Source organism: Dendroctonus ponderosae, unplaced genomic scaffold, assembly GCF_020466585.1.
Source record: "Dendroctonus ponderosae isolate FM_Combo_2020 unplaced genomic scaffold, Dpon_F_20191213v2 Dpon_F_20191213_3, whole genome shotgun sequence".
NCBI lineage: Eukaryota > Metazoa > Arthropoda > Insecta > Coleoptera > Curculionidae > Dendroctonus > Dendroctonus ponderosae.
Genome location: NW_026018508.1, coordinates 5,004,134 through 5,020,209, shown reverse-complemented (window position 1 = coordinate 5,020,209; position 16,076 = coordinate 5,004,134). Strand labels below are relative to the sequence as shown.

The 16,076-nt window shown below is 33.2% G+C and overlaps 2 protein-coding genes and 1 long non-coding RNA gene across 3 annotated transcripts; all 3 read left to right on the top strand.

The window, feature by feature from the left end:
* Positions 1-262: 262 nt before the first annotated feature.
* LOC109540343 (probable 28S rRNA (cytosine-C(5))-methyltransferase) lies at positions 263-6,158 on the top strand. The gene is made up of 10 exons (XM_019908692.2): positions 263-457; positions 1,030-1,220; positions 1,385-1,636; positions 1,699-2,016; positions 2,103-2,329; positions 3,159-3,298; positions 3,749-3,883; positions 3,975-4,119; positions 4,181-4,323; positions 5,814-6,158. The coding sequence occupies exons 1-10, from the start codon at positions 355-357 to the stop codon at positions 6,143-6,145; spliced, it is 1,986 nt and encodes a 661-aa protein (XP_019764251.1). The 5' UTR covers positions 263-354; the 3' UTR covers positions 6,146-6,158.
* Positions 6,159-6,473: 315 nt separating this feature from the next.
* LOC125503825 lies at positions 6,474-7,416 on the top strand. The gene is made up of 2 exons (XR_007281085.1): positions 6,474-6,920; positions 7,012-7,416. It is a non-coding gene; the product is annotated as an uncharacterized LOC125503825 (long non-coding RNA).
* Positions 7,417-12,089: 4,673 nt separating this feature from the next.
* LOC109540329 (protein Dr1) lies at positions 12,090-15,690 on the top strand. The gene is made up of 2 exons (XM_019908677.2): positions 12,090-12,506; positions 14,135-15,690. The coding sequence occupies exons 1-2, from the start codon at positions 12,257-12,259 to the stop codon at positions 14,416-14,418; spliced, it is 534 nt and encodes a 177-aa protein (XP_019764236.1). The 5' UTR covers positions 12,090-12,256; the 3' UTR covers positions 14,419-15,690.
* The last annotated feature ends 386 nt before the right edge of the window (positions 15,691-16,076 follow it).

Sequence of the window (16,076 nt, the reverse complement as noted above, 5' to 3'; positions counted from 1 at the left end):
ATTCTGACTTAAAAAGATTGTTGATTGGCAACCAAACAAACATAAAACAATTTATTTAAATGTATATTACTTTAATTTATAGCAATATTCCACGACAGTTATTAAATATATATTGCAATATAATGCAATAATTTTTTTAATTTAAAACTGCACTTCAAAGTTTTGCTCTCACTTTCCACTTCAAAGAGTTTCAAATCTGGTCTGGAACACAGAAAATAAAGTAACCTCTGTGATCTGTGGAGTGGAAGATCAAATGAAGCGCGGATAACGCATAACCTCAACTACTACCGATCAAAATTAAAACAACCAGCGTACCGAGTGTGACGCAAACACGTGTACTAAAGAATAAATAAAATGGGTAGAAAGGCAAAATTTAACGAGGGTGAGATAGTGAAAAAAGGCCCTGGCAAGAAGGCGAAGAAGCAGAAGGATCCAGTTCTTCCAAAGAGTTTAAAAGGTAAATTTAACACGCATGCAGAGGCAACGTTGAGACTGCACTAAAGACAATTACTCATAATACATTATTATTAACAACATGAAATTGAGTAGCTCATAATAAAAGCGCTTGTGAGAAATTGCAATATACTGATGTCAGGAAACCTTACTCAACGCTTTTCAATTCTCCGAATATATTACCTGTCTACACAGTCTTAACCTGAAGTTATTTGATAAGTTTCTGACACACCTATAGTAATTTTCTGATCCAGCAAGATCGAAAGTTAATCACTCATCAAATATTGATGAGCGGTTGAACAGAAAAAAACTAAACCAAAGAAAAGTCACTATTTTCGAATAGTTTAAGGAATGTTGCACGGACCATTTAACTGCATTTGAGACACCGTTTATACTTAACGATCTCTTCACCCTATTTTTTTAAACATTCCAGACCTTTAATCATTTTTATAGCCATATTTATTTAATAAAATTAGTTTCAGTTTAATAAAATTAACTGACTTTAGAGCCCAATTGATACCTATTAAAAATAGATAACCAATTATAGTTATCATTCAAGTATTTTCTTTGCTTTAGCTCCTGAAGACTCTCTGAAGCAACTCAGCTCCAGGCAGAAAAAAAGGGTCAAGAAACGTGAAGAAAAGAAAGTTGAACTCTTGAAAAAGCGTCAAGAAAATAGAAAAAACAAAAAGAAAGAAAGCGATGAAAAGATTCCTCCACCTCCGCAACAAGATTCTAGCGAAGAAGACTTTAGTGAAGATGAAGAGGTAAATACAGTAGTCAGTTAAATCACAAGACTAAGTACAACTGTATTACGCATTGCTACATCTGTGTGGTGTATAGTAGTTAATAATTTTTAGTTTGGAAAACATATTCATAACGATATTATATAAAATTTTAAGAATAGCAGTGCTTTAACTCGAATTTACAGATGGCTTCAGAGGACGATAACGTGAAAGTAGACAATTTAAATGACTTGTCAGATTCAGAAGAAAACCACAGTGACGATTCTTACTCTGATGAAGATGACCTACTTCCAATTGAAAAGGAAAACATTAAACTCAAGAAGAAACAAGCTCTTGAGGAAAAGGAAGCAGAAGCAGAAATGCAGTTAAATATAGCCAATCAAGAATCCTTTAAATTTCCTACTAAAGAATCAGAGGAAGAGGTCAAATCTCTGCAGGTACGATGATTATTCGTTGGGCCATATATGTTTTATTATTTTGGATACAATTTCGTTTTCAGGATGTTCAGCAAAGAATCCGGGAAATAATCGCTGTTTTATCCGAATTCAGTAAGCTTCGTGATGCTGAACATTCCCGTAGTGAATACATCGATCTCCTAAAGGAAGATCTGTGCACTTATTACAGCTACAATGATTTTCTGATGGAAAAGTTGATGCAATTGTTCCCGCTGTCTGAGCTTTTGGAGTATCTTGAAGCCAGCGAAGTACAGCGTCCTTTGACCATTCGAACCAACAGTTTGAAAACGCGGCGCAGAGATCTGGCTCAGGCGTTAATTAATAGGGGTGTTAATTTAGATCCAATTGGGAAATGGAGCAAGGTTTGTGGTGGATTTTTAAAACTTCCTTTGTGTTTCAATTTATCAGTAACCACTGGATAATATTCCATTGATATTAATTTTTTTAGGTCGGCTTGGTGGTTTACTCATCTCAAGTTCCCGTGGGCGCTACTCCTGAATATTTGGGCGGTCACTATATTATTCAAGGAGCCTCGAGTTTCTTGCCAGTCATGGCTTTAGCTCCGCAAGAAAATGAGCGAATCCTTGACATGTCATCTGCACCAGGTGGTAAAGCTTCGCATATCGCAGCTCTGATGAAGAATACAGGTGTGCTATTCGCAAACGATTCCAACAAGTAAGTCATCAGTTATAAGAATTACAAATATAGTATGTAGTGGATAAGTTTTAATTGCCAGTTATCAACTACTTTTTTGGGAGAACTTTTGTAACTCAGATATTAGAGTAGATTAATGCTATAAGAAATCGGGAAAATAGCAAACGGGAATTTATATATGAAGTGATTCAATTATAAGTAAAGATCTTGAAGCCAATGGTATTATTCAAACTTGAATAACAATCAACAACAACCTTTACAAAAACTCTAGTTTTTGGGCACTATTACATGTTCGTAATTTTTTTGAACATTAATGTTTATTTTTTGATGATGAATTGCTTTTATTTGGTTTGTGGTTATCTCAAGCGATATACATATATTTCTAATGTTCAACAGAATAAACATAGTCTGAGTTTTCACACTTTTTTTCAGCACCCTGGAAAAGATTTATCCTGCATTCATAAAAACCAAAATTATTTTTTTGGTGTAAAATTTTCTGTTTAGGATCAAAAAATCAAATCAAACCAAAATATATGTAAAACTGAGCTTAATCATTTCAGTACCTTCGAAGTCTGTAATAAACTAAAAAACTAACATTCATTTGATTTATATTGTTATTAACTACAAAGAAATGATTTAAAGAACTGAAAATAAAATTGCAAACTTAAAACTCAATTCGTTCTATTACTTATATGTACTTAATAAATTATCGCATAACACATTTTTATACTTTTCTTTACTTTATAATACGACTATGTCCATGAATAAAGCCACTGTTTGATCATTTGTTGAACATGTACAGTATGAAATTCCATTCAAGAGCTTTTTTCTATTTTTTATTTAATTTTAGAGATCGTACTAAGGCAATAGTGGGCAATTTTCACCGGTTAGGCGTTGTCAACAGTGTAATCACTTGCATGGATGGCAGAAATATACCCAAGTTAATGAAAGTATTCTTTGATAGAGTGCTGTTAGATGCTCCTTGTACCGGTGAGTTTAATTTATGTACATGGTAGCTTCGAATAACGCAAAATTACATGAATGTCTGAGAGCGTAATGAACTGAATTAAAAGTATTTTTTGCCAAGACTAACTTTTGACCTAAAATAATAAAACTTTTATTGACTTGAAATTTAATGCAAAATATATCAGATCGACATGAATTTAATTATGAACCGAGTTTCAATAAAGGAACAACGTTTGCATTTATAGAAATTGCAATAATTTTAATCGGAAGGCAAATTGCCAGCTTCTCAAAGTTTGTAGAACTTTGGTGTAAAATGCGTTACAAGTTTTACTTTTATTTTTGTACATTTTTCTGTTAATTATGCCCTCCTTCAAATCATTCATCGGAATTCTAGATATTTTATTGGTTTAAGCTGAGGATAAATTTCTTATTTATGCTAATTTATTCTATTTAAAACATGTCTTTAATATTTAGGAACCGGAGTTGTGGCCAAAGACAATAGTGTCAAGACGAGTAAAAACGAAATTGATATCCAGAGGTGTTACAACCTACAAAGGCAGTTGTTGTTAGCTGCTATTGATTCCGTCAATGCAAAATCACCTACAGGAGGTAAGCTGTTTTTTATGTTGCCCCCAGAAGAGTTTAGCAATATTATAACTTGAGAATACTCTACATATTGTTGTCCATATTTTTATTTTAGGGTACATTGTCTACTCAACTTGCTCAGTTTTATTGGAAGAAAACGAATGGGTCATAGATTTCGCTTTGAAGAAGAGAAACGTTAAACTAGTAGATACCGGACTTGGATTCGGCACTGAAGGATTCACTAAATATCGGCATTTAAGGTATAACTGATTTCTTTTCATGCGGCGCACGGGTTGTCATTACTTCTTTTATCTATTTCAGGCTTCATCCAACGTTAAATTTAACGAGGAGATTCTATCCACATGAGCACAATATGGATGGATTTTTCGTAGCCAAGCTAAAGAAGTTCTCAAATGTTATTCCTACGAGTGACACTTCTGATATTGCAGAGGAAGTTGAAGAAGGTAAACATTTACATTTAAAAAATAAACGTTATTAGACGGAGCATAATAACAATTCTTTAATCCATTTTTTTTGATAATCCATATATGCGGTGTTTTAATTGATCGGAACTAGCGAGTTCTCTCTCTTCTATAGGCATATCGAGCTTTGTATAAGTATATAATTTTGGGAGAGCTAAGCTAAGGATAAGCAGAATAATGAAAATTATTTGAAAGTACTAAATGTTTTTTATATGCAAGTTTCAAATATAGTGCTGCAAAACGATTTAAAACCATTTTTGAACAACAAAACCATCAATACGAACTTTATTTCAACAAAATCAAGGCAAAACAAATAAACAAAATTGAGATACTTATAACAAAGCAATCTTTAGAATTGGATAGGTGAATACGTGGCGGACAAGAGTTGAATCAAGAATTTGTCAACAATGAGCATACCAAATCCGATAATCTATATTTGTTCACTTGGACCAAGGTTTTCCTTATATAAATATCATTATAAACCAGTTGATAACATCATAGCAAACGTTAATTATGTAACACACTAACAAATTTAAAAAATAAAAAAACGACAAAAAAGTGGATTTGAAACTAGAATAGACAGACTGATATGTGAAGCAAAACAATTCCTAAATAAAAATACAAATATATGTACCCTAACAGCAGATAAATGTAATAAAACAGCAATTATGCTTAAAAACGAATACCAAACAAAAATGTTAGCCTTACCAAATGACCATCAATACATATAAATAGGAAAAAAAGATTTAGCCAATAATATACAAACAAAACTAAGTAAAATAATAMATTTTYGGTTTAAACATAACTACATMAACTTCATAAAAACAACATACCATTACGACCAATCGTCAACAATATAGGTACACCAACGTACAACTTATGAAAGTTCCTATCCACAATTTTAASRAACGTCTTAGGACAGTCAGAATATATTATGGACTCTTGAATTTATTAAAACCCAAAAAATCACTGTTTAGTAKCGCTTGATGTAACATCATTATATGCCAATATCCCAATTGAATATACAATAGAGTGTATAAAAAACAAATGGAAGGAAATGGGACAACATTCAACAATTCCAGAAAATAATTTATTGAAGCGATAGAGCTATGCCTAAAATCTGCATATTTCAAGTTTGAAGAAAAATATTATTCACCAATATACGGTGTAGCAATGGGTTCGACCATATCAGCAACACTTGCAAACCTTGTCACGGAAAGCTTAGAAAAAAACATAATAACAAGTCTAACTTATAAACCGACTTTCTTTAAACGCTATGTGGACGATTGCTTAATGTGTTTACCCAAAGATAAAATTCAATATATGTACTAGATAAATTCTATACCCTAGATAAATTCAACAATTTTCACGACACTATAAAATTTACGATGGAAAGGTAGAAAAATCAATCARTAAATTTATCGGCATAAAATATCGCATTGTCGTAACTTTAACGAAAATATACTTTTCAGAAATTGAAGAGGCCCATGAAATCAGTCTCGATGAAACTGTAGGAGAAACGAAAAGCACAAAAGTGGAAAAGGCAAAGAAGAAAGCATCACTAAACGGTTTTAAGGCAAAAGGTGTAAATGGTCAACGTCAATTTAACAAAAAAATTGAAGATCAAGAGGAGCCAAGTAAAATATCTTGGGAGGATGTACCTAAGAAGACGAGTGTTAAATTGGGCAAAAAATTGAAGACCGTTTCCAAAAAGAAGAAAATTGGAAGCTTAAAATCAAACAAACCTGACAAGAAACATTTAAAACATAAAAATGTGAAGCTAGTTAAAAGACACAATAAATAAAACTAAAATATTTTTTCCTTGTTTTATTGAATTCCATTTTTTTTAGGTATTATGTAATAAAGAAGTTAAAAAAATCAATTATTATATAAAGAATTGAAGAAAAAAAAACTTGTATAAACATTTTCAAGAGCTACATCACAATCCTAAAAAATAATTGTACGTTAACAAATCTTTGGTACGATTTTGAGTAAAAGTTACACACCCTGCTTAATATTTAGTATCTTTTACTCGAATTACGTCACGATTGCCCAGCCATCGCCAAATTTAAACTTAATTTTGTTGGTTTAGTGACTAACTTCACCATGTTTTTCACATATCCTGTCCACAGATAACAGAGTAACCTCTGTGACAGAGTGGCCATTCGTACGGTAATTTGGTCGATTGTACGGTGTAGGGCCCTAACACGTTACCGTAAGCCAATTGTACGGTATTGTACACTTTTTTTGGTCACTGGGCCATGGCCTCATGAATGAATGAAATGAATCTAAGGACGGTACTACGGTTCAAATACGGTATTTTCAAATGGCTTGTACGGTAATCCGCGTTTGAGTGGTTGGCCACCCTGCTTTGTGACCTGTGATGTAATCCTGTTTTTGTTTTAAGGTTAGGACACAAAGGGCTTAGTTGTGAGGGTAGATACTTGTCTCTGGTGAGGGCATTCATGGCATTCAATTCAAATCTATTTAGAAATCAGGCTTCAAATAATGGTTATTAGTTGCGTTGCCTTTGGTTGTAGCGCTACGCAAAATCCATTTAAACCAATTTCCTTTCATAGGTAAACAAAGTTATTACCCATTTTGAAGAAAATTTCTTGTCGAAACGTCTTTGCAGTTTTGTGGGGTGTGCAAAATGATTATTATTTATAGGTTTCCCTTCAGTCGGCCCGAGGTTCTTAAGCATTGGATTGAGGCTGTTGGTAGAGAAAACTGGTATCCCTCAAAGTCGAGTAGGCTTTGTGGAGACCACTTTCTTCAAACCGATTATTATCAGATTCTAGATGAAAGTACACACAAACGATTAAAGCCTGGTGCGGTACCAAGTGTTTTTCCTGATCGATAACATTTGGGAAATAAATATTGTACAGTGTGGAACATTGCACACAGTTGAAAAATACAGAATAAAGATGAGTAGGTAGGAACATTAAAAATCAGTACACATTAAATATTTTTAGTGGAGATTTTATTTTTATTGCTTTGTAAAACAAAGGACACATTTTGAAAATGTTTTAATGCAGGTGATTAAATAAATGCCATTTAGCCAAAAAAAAATCATTAACTGTAGTATATTAGTAGACCTATTTCTTTTATTACGAGAATCAATAATAACTTATTAAGAAAGATAATTTTTACAATTTTCTCTAATAATTTAAGATATTTTAAGGAAGCTACAAAAACTACAATCTAAGACGGCATAAGAACCACAGTTAACAAATGTGTATATTATTCATTCATGTGTTCGCTCATTCACACTGAGCAATATGTGCATCAGGAAAGATGCCAGATTTGAAAATAATCCGTGAACAAGCAAAGGTAATCATTAAGAACCCAAATTCAAAACGCTGAAGCTTCGTAATTTTTGAGATTTCGGTAAACTGAATGAACTTCTATATGAATTTGAGACATTAATTTTTCCTGTAAAATAACCACTTTTTTGCTTATCATTTACAGACAAACTATACACAATCATAAAAAGTGCATGAAGCTATAAATTATCCTACGTTCCGTTTCCGTAAGAAGAACGAACTTTAAAGAAGCCTATCACGAAAATACTAAGTAACTAGTGAGGGTCCGGGTCACATTTATACTCAAAATCAAGGGTAAGAAAACTTTAGTTCGCAAATGAAACTTTACCTTGACTTGCCAATAATACCTAAAAATTAAATTATTCATGTTCTAAAAGCATTCATTGTTAAATTGAGACATTTTAAACAGTGACTTGGTGTAAGTGAATAAACAGTAGGAATTTTAGCAAAAGAAATAAACGGTATAGTAAGACATGAATACATGTATATTCTAAAGTTGCAAAGAAATATCAATTSGCGAGAAAAAACAATATTAGAACACTACGTAGTAAAAACGTTTCGCAAAAAAAGATCAATGTAGGGAAAGTACATAAATAAGATACATATATATAGTCAATGTAGGGAAAGTACATATAATAAGTACATAAATAAAATAAATACTTCAAGGCTGCAATAAAAWYCGTGTAAGTAGTACATTAAAATATTCAACAAATTTACCTAGCAGTAGAGAAAAAGTCACTTTCGTTACCAATAAGCYGCTATTTGAATGCCCGCCACATAAATTTAGCAAGAACCGCAAAACTCCGCAGAGCCTTTTTACAAAATGATATAAGCTGCACATCCGAGCAGCATAAATATTGCAAAATGGAAATAGCAACCCTGATTGCCATCCACTTTTGCGAAATAATTTGCCGTCCGCGTCCAGACGGCTAAATTTCCCTAAAAGTCAGACTTCTCAAAAAACTCAAAGCCATTTAGTGTCTTAGATTTAGAAGAAAAGCCGCAAGTCTGGTTATAATCTTGATCTGAACGACATATCGCCTGAAGGGCTCTGGGCGGCGAAAAACTGTTATAGTCAGACGGATTCTGACCGCTGAAATTTCCTATCACTAACGATTTGGAAAATATTTTTTGGAGTGCTAAATTTGAAAAAGTCTCGGAAAATCTAATTGAGCAGACCAGACAGTCTCTGGGTGCTATCTGTTATACCATCACAACGCAATAATCAAGTTTCACTTACCTTTAGGCATTTTGGTCTGGATTCTGAGCTATTATTTTAATTGATGATTTTAATTATGAGAGTTCATKTAAAATCCTATAGAAAACMTCATACTTTAAATTATSAAGTTTGAACTKAAATTAATTTTAATAATTTAAAAACCACACTCCAGAATCCAGAAACTCCCTCGTCGCACCCAGTCGAATTAATGTTACATGCAACAATATCATAAAATACAAGCCTATATGAGACGAAGAGTGATCTACATRCCAACCAGAGGCAAAGTAATGCCAAACTTACCGAAAGCCGCATCGTACCACCTGSAAAGAAAAATAGCAKTCTTTATTATAACAGAAAGAAGCCCAATTATGTAAAATCAGTAAACGAAGRAATGAAAAGGAAATAGAGAAAGCCATTGAATTTTAGCTAAGCTAAGGGTTTCGTAGGTAGATATKCTTCTTACCACCTTTCCCCAAGCTGTCCCCATCCTCCATTTTTTATCAATTATCCAATCTCCAAAAAGCACAACTACACTTGAACACACAAACAAGATGCACTCGAAATTAAAAACGTTCATCCTATAGTTATTAACTGGATGATTAATCTGCCTCACTTATTTTAATTGCCAGCACCAAAATCTTCTAACAAGACACGAAGAAAGGACGACTTATTTCATTCGTTGCTCGTATCAAACTGAATATTTAGCCAGCTTTTCGACAAAACTCATGCGATATTGAGGTTTTTTCACATTGCGAACGTCCCGAGCTACAGAACTACCATAATGATATAATCGTTTGCTCGATCGTCTCTTCGATTAGTCATTGCTTTCCTTGGCTGTTCGGTAATAAGTTTTTTTTTGTTGACTATGTTGTAGAAAATTTCAGTTTATACTGAATCAATTTCAAAGACCCGTTTTGCATTCTAACTTGTTTGGATTAACATAAACAAAACAGATTTCTTAGCCAAAGATAAACAAATCCTATCATGGATTTTTTATGCTAAATTGAATGGTAGTTCTCAGCTCAGTCTTTTGCTCGATTTGTACGAAACTTTCAGCCTGTGTAGAGACTGTCCACATAGTAGATCCACATTCAAACCATGCAATGAGCGACAGAATACTTGACTTAATTTTCACACGAGCTCTCGGATTAGCCTTTTGCTCAATTTTCCTAAAATTTCGAGTTGGTAGAACTTGATATGATATGCTAAGGCGTCCTAAAAGGCAGATCCACATTCAAACCGGGTCATGATTTGTGAATGAGTTTCTCTTCTCGCATCATTAAAAGCGACAGAATAGTTATATGTTTTTAACAGCTTTCGCATGACTAGCATTATCTAATCATTTATACCTAGTGTTTCAGTCAACACATCATTTCTGCGAAAGTTTCTCTTTGCTTTCATAGTGCCGGTATTAGTCATTATAGGAGTTTGGATCTTGCTCAACTTCAGCAAGTTGTAGATCAGAATTTATCGTTTGATTAATTTGATTAATTATAGCAAAAACCTTGCATTCAAATTTATTGTTGGGACAGGTACATGGGTGTCGGAGCATTCTAGAATTCACCATTGTCAGGAATCAGCCCTCCACCCCTGTCGAGTCAAATGTTTTTTAAAAATTCCGTTAGTGGGTCAGTAAACCGAGAAATCGGGTCAGAAAAAGGGTTCATTCATAAGACCCATATGCGCACAGTGTTCAGGTTCTTGTGTAATTACCACACCCTTTTTGGCGATTTTTTATAGGCAGTTGTCGGAGTGTTTTGGTCAGCTTATTAAAGTAGTTAGCAATTTTGGCTTTATTTCGAACCTGGTTGTGGAGTTAAGACGCTCAGTTTTATTGGATACAACATGGGCTTTGGAAAAAAGGCAAAACACCCTTTGAATAAATCGTAGTTTTATTAAAATCTGACCTTACATGCGCCTTTCAATAGCCACATATTGGCTGTCTTAGCAAGCAGTTTTTAATTAGAATTAGATTTAATTATGATAGGTAGTACAGTGTAAATAAATTAAATTAATTTCCAAAAATAAAAACGTTTTATACAGTATGGTGGAAATGGAATAATTTCTTCATCAGATTTATTTAATGTAGTATTATTAAGCTTTTAATGATTGAAGAGCAAATATATGTATAAGCAACCAAATAGCTAAACTGAGCTTTGCTGTAAATATTTTATTTCTTAAAAAATCCTTTTGTCAATTTTGTTAGTGAAAATTGGAAGAAATTCCACTAAGGAAGTAAAACCATCCAAATTTAATATATTGGTAAAACTCTTTTCGTGTAAGAAAATCCGAAGAAAATAATGCCAATCCGTCCAGCAGATTCTGTTGCCCATTTTTCTGTTCCCTTTGCTTAGTATATTCAATATAACTTCATTCACTAGTTAAGCATCTTTGCTTAGTGCCTGCATAAGTAATCAACTATAATTAGTTGAATTTAGTCGAGTTTTCGAAAGTTGTTGCGATATTTGCTTAATTTATATATCCCTGGCAACATAGCCTAGCTGGTGGAGCCAATAACAAGAGAGAAGAAGAATTTATATCTCCTGTACTCAATCAACTGTATACCATGATACAATCACAGAACATACCCCCTATTTTTTTGTGGGGGGATATTTCGTGGATACAATGAATACAAGTAGGATATTAATCGGTCCAAAACTCGATTTTCGTGCGCACATGACGTCGCTGGTTACCACTTCGGTAAAGTGAACAGCTGATCCCATTTAAAATGCATGTAGCCTAGATAAATTTTCACTGAATTCAAAACGCAATAGTTCAAAAATGGAAAGTTATATGTGGATATGGTTTGCAGCATTGCATAGCCGAATGCTTTGAACATTTTTGATCGTTTGGGACCTGATTTAGGCTTATTGGGAAGAAAAATACCCTAAAAAATTCTTTACAAAATCTCTGATTTTCAGCGTTTTAGCGTGCTGTGTGGCCAGTCAAGTCTAAAATCTGCTGCAAAGCATCTTGTAATTATAAGAAGGATTTATAAAAAAATAATTAAATGTGACAAAGACTAAATAAGCTATATTTAATCACATTTAGCAGACAGGAAAAAAGCGATTTCTACTGACGTCACGTAAATCGACAGCAAGATCCTACCTTGTATTCATTGTATCATGGGCCAAGGTATTTGGTCTCTGGTACTTGTATACAGTTCATTGACTGTACTGTCCTGTAATCAATAGTTTGATAATCTGTGCATGCAGTCTCGTCTCATCTTTATCTATGCATGTAGTTTTAAGAATTTGTCATTTGTCAGTTATTAAAATAGGTTAAGTTATTTTTCAAAACAAAAAATAATCGAGGCGAATAAATAAAGTGCAATTAAATCAGCATTTTTCAACATTTGGTTCCGATTTATATGATCATGTCAATACCCAACAGATCTAACGATATGCCGTCTAATGCGGAGGACGATGAGCTCACTTTACCCCGTGCTAGTATTAACAAAATGATTAAAGAATTGGTACCATCTGTGCGAATAGCAAATGAAGCCCGGGAACTCGTATTAAATTGTTGTACAGAGTTTATTCATTTAGTTAGTTCAGAGGCAAATGAAATTTGTAATCAACTCAACAAGAAAACCATAAATGCTGAACATGTGCTAATGGGTATGTAGTTTGTGAGTAGTATTTAATTTAGTATAAAGCATCGGTTGCTAAAGTGTGCCGGTAGCGACTACCTTTTCTGTTAGTCGTAGGAAAAACTATCGACACTGTATGAATATTTATTGACACAAACTTTCAAAATTCATAATTGCATAAGGTCAACACATGAAAACAGACAATCTAATGTTAGGCGCAAAATATTTCAATTCAGCAAGGCGACGAATTAAGAAAAAACTAGATGAACGTAAGAAAAATGTACAAATATTGGTAGATTGTTACAAATTGCTCGAAACATGTCAAGAATTAGAACAACACAAAGAAAAACATTGGTATCACAATACACAATCGACGAAAACGGTAAAAAAACTACACAGATAAGGATAAAGCGACACGTTTGCCAGACATTTTCAAAGGTCCTTTACAACTTCCACGAACCCGCAGTTTGACGACCCAACCTGGGACAGAGTTAATGAGTCCCTAAACACCCCCATAGGAATGACGCCAATTTTTAATCACCCTATATATATATTTCAATTCAAAATGATTACATGCTAGTTAGACACGATTGTGTCCCATAATAAAACGCAAGCAAACACCTTGTTCCACTAGAGAGTTTCCCAAATTCTTCCTATACTGGAACACTTCGCAAACCCAGAAATTTTAACGGAACACTCTTTATTTTTAAGTTGGTTTCTACTGAACTTTTTGATTATTATTAATGATTCAAGCTTTCCGTCGCCCGCGGCTGGATATTTACCGCCTATTCCAATTACGCCAATAAAATCACATAATTAGTTACGAACAATCATCACTGACTTATAGATTTGTTAAAAAAATACATTATCGGTTAACCTCCATTTTAAACAAGTGCACATAGAACTTTTATTTCATCATAATGTTCAAAATTCAGGAAACAACCGCAAATCTTCAGAAACTGTTGGCTTTTTTCAGTACAACCGGTATGCCATTTTTTCTCAAACTTTTAACACCATTCGAAAATTCTAATTATAGACGAAGCATGTGGTTTGAATTAGCTTTCAAAAGTTTTGATCAGTTGAATATTTAATCAGTTTCAGCTACAATCGAAAGTACGAGGGTCGTTTGATAAGTCAGTGACTTTTTGAATGAACATAATCTCCTTTTAGCTTGATACACTTAGTCCAGCGTCTTTCCAATTTTTTATTCCCTCTCTTCCAAATAATATAATTTCTCGGGGTCCTCAAAATATGCGGTTTTTTCAATGATGGCCTCTTCATCGGTCACGGACGGACGGTCATCTCTTTTCAATAACACGTTAAACACGAACTAAATGACGCAACGTGTTCAAAATTTCACAGCAGTCTACTAACAGACGGCAGTTTACGGGAGTAGTGTTAGTAAGTAAAATTAGTGCGCGGGAAATTCAAAAAGTCACTAACTTATCAAATGACCCTTGTAGTAAGTACTCTCTTAAACATTTTTTTTAGTCAGTCTCATTGACTTTAGCCTGGTCTAAAAAAATCAACAACTTTAGCTAATTGCTTCCTGCAGTTGCTTCAGAAGCCTTGAACTGTTAGTAGAATTACCTCTCAATACATTATTATTAGAACCCCTGTGAAGGTCCATTTAGATGTTCTCAATTGTATTTGAAGCTCTAGATAAATTGGGCTTTGGAGATTACCATGCAGAAGCTGAAGCTGTACTGAAAGATTGTAAGGCTGTAGCAGCTAAACGGCGACGACAAAGCACCCGCTTAGAAAATCTTGGTATTCCCGAAGAAGAATTGCTTCGACAACAGCAGGAACTGTTTGCAAAAGCACGTCAAGAGCAGGCGTATGCAGATCAGCAGCAGTGGGAACAACTTCAAGCTGCTGCACAACAGGCACAAGCTCTGGCCATGTCAACAAACAGTGACGATCAAGAGGACTACTCATAATTTTTTTCATTTGTTTTTATCATTCAAATTTAGCAAAGAATCTCACCAAAAGCGCATTTCTGGTTTACTTTGTTAATATAATATATTGTTTTTTTTACAAACTTGACGTTTTTTTTTTAAGTTAAAGTAATTTTTCAAATTAATTTCTTTACTAATTGGAATTTTCTCTTACAGCTTGAGCCTAAGTGTGTCGCAGGATACCCTCTAGGTGATGGTTCTTAATTACTTTTTGATGAATAATTCGTTCTTTTTGCGAAATAGGAGCACTATTTATCAATCTGTAATAAAAGACGTGAGGAAATTCTGACAAAAATTTTTGAGGCGAAATACCCAACAAGAAGTTTGTAAAAAAAAATGAATGCGCCTCAGCAATATAGAACTTATCTATAATATATTGTATCAAGTAATATTTAAATAAAATCAAACTCCTCAAGCTGTATAATTATTTTCCATTTTTGTTGGACTGTAATAACACTTCAGTTGCTTTTTACATTTAAGTTTTTCTGTAATATGTGAAATCAGAGTGCTTCTTTTCTAAATTGAACGGGTGCTTTTTGCACATTTTAAGCGGAGTCTTAATTTTTAAATAGAACTGTGTTCTATTCATTGAAGGAATATATTATCAATAAAACCATGAAAATGTATAAACATAATGAACTTGAAAAGGAGCGCATGGTGAGAAACAAAGTAACGAACAGTTGTAGATTTAAACTTCTATAATTAGATGATGATTCTAGAGAACTAGTGCCTTGTTATCTTTTCTTCGTTTCCTAGATATCCAAGTTCAGGTTGTTCTGGAAGCATCATTATTAGAATACAAATTAGGACAATCTCAAACGGTACAGTTGAGTCCTAATAATTTATTGTCATAGAGACAAAGCAATATAAACATGTGACAAAATATCATTAACAATATCGTCGTGTTGACTCAATTTAACCTATTTGAAACAATTTCTCTTAAATTTGTCTATTAGCAAACTATACCAGATTATATCGCGTTTTTGGTGAGACACCCTGTATATGCAGACGATTGTAAACATAGTTACTGAAAGTATTATGTAGATTCATAATAATCAATATTGTCTATGGAAATAAAAATTGATTTAATTTATTGAAGTAGTCGATATTATTTCGACTTATTTAGATTGAACTTTATGTATTTATATCACTTTTTGTATATTGCTTTCTATAAATTTTATTAGCCACTGAGACAAGTCTCTGATTAGCCACTTGTAAATGTAAATTTGTGAATAAAATATATTTTTTTATAAATCGGTCATATTTCTTTGTGTTAACTTTGTGTCCATTTGATCGTTTTAATTGATGAAACTTTAATTTAGTACCTTTAGTATAAGAGCGATTTCGAGGTTTTTATTTTTCTATAAATTTCTGTAAAATTTCAGTTGCGCTCGACAGATACTGAACGATAAAGTAACAGTGATTAAAACTTTAACATATTTGCAAAATATTAATTAATTTATTTAAGTTTTTAAATTATTTTATTAAATTTATTTATTTATTTCAACGCAGCTTAGAAATCATATGATTTCTAAGCTGCGTTGAACGCCTCACTGCCATTGCTTGAAGAATTGGTAAAATATGTGTTTATTTTGGATGATCACACTCTGAAGGTGTTGGTCATGTCTGCAAGCAAACTT

Excerpts from the sequence above, each read along its gene's own strand:
- LOC109540343 (XM_019908692.2), top strand. The coding sequence starts at position 355 with ATGGGTAGAAAGGCAAAATTTAACGAGGGTGAGATAGTGAAAAAAGGC. Across the intron at positions 1,637-1,698 it reads AAGAGGTCAAATCTCTGCAG|GATGTTCAGCAAAGAATCCG; the intron begins GTACGATGATTA and ends TTTCGTTTTCAG. Across the intron at positions 2,330-3,158 it reads TTCGCAAACGATTCCAACAA|AGATCGTACTAAGGCAATAG; the intron begins GTAAGTCATCAG and ends ATTTAATTTTAG.
- LOC109540329 (XM_019908677.2), top strand. The coding sequence starts at position 12,257 with ATGATCATGTCAATACCCAACAGATCTAACGATATGCCGTCTAATGCG. Across the intron at positions 12,507-14,134 it reads TGCTGAACATGTGCTAATGG|CTCTAGATAAATTGGGCTTT; the intron begins GTATGTAGTTTG and ends TTGTATTTGAAG.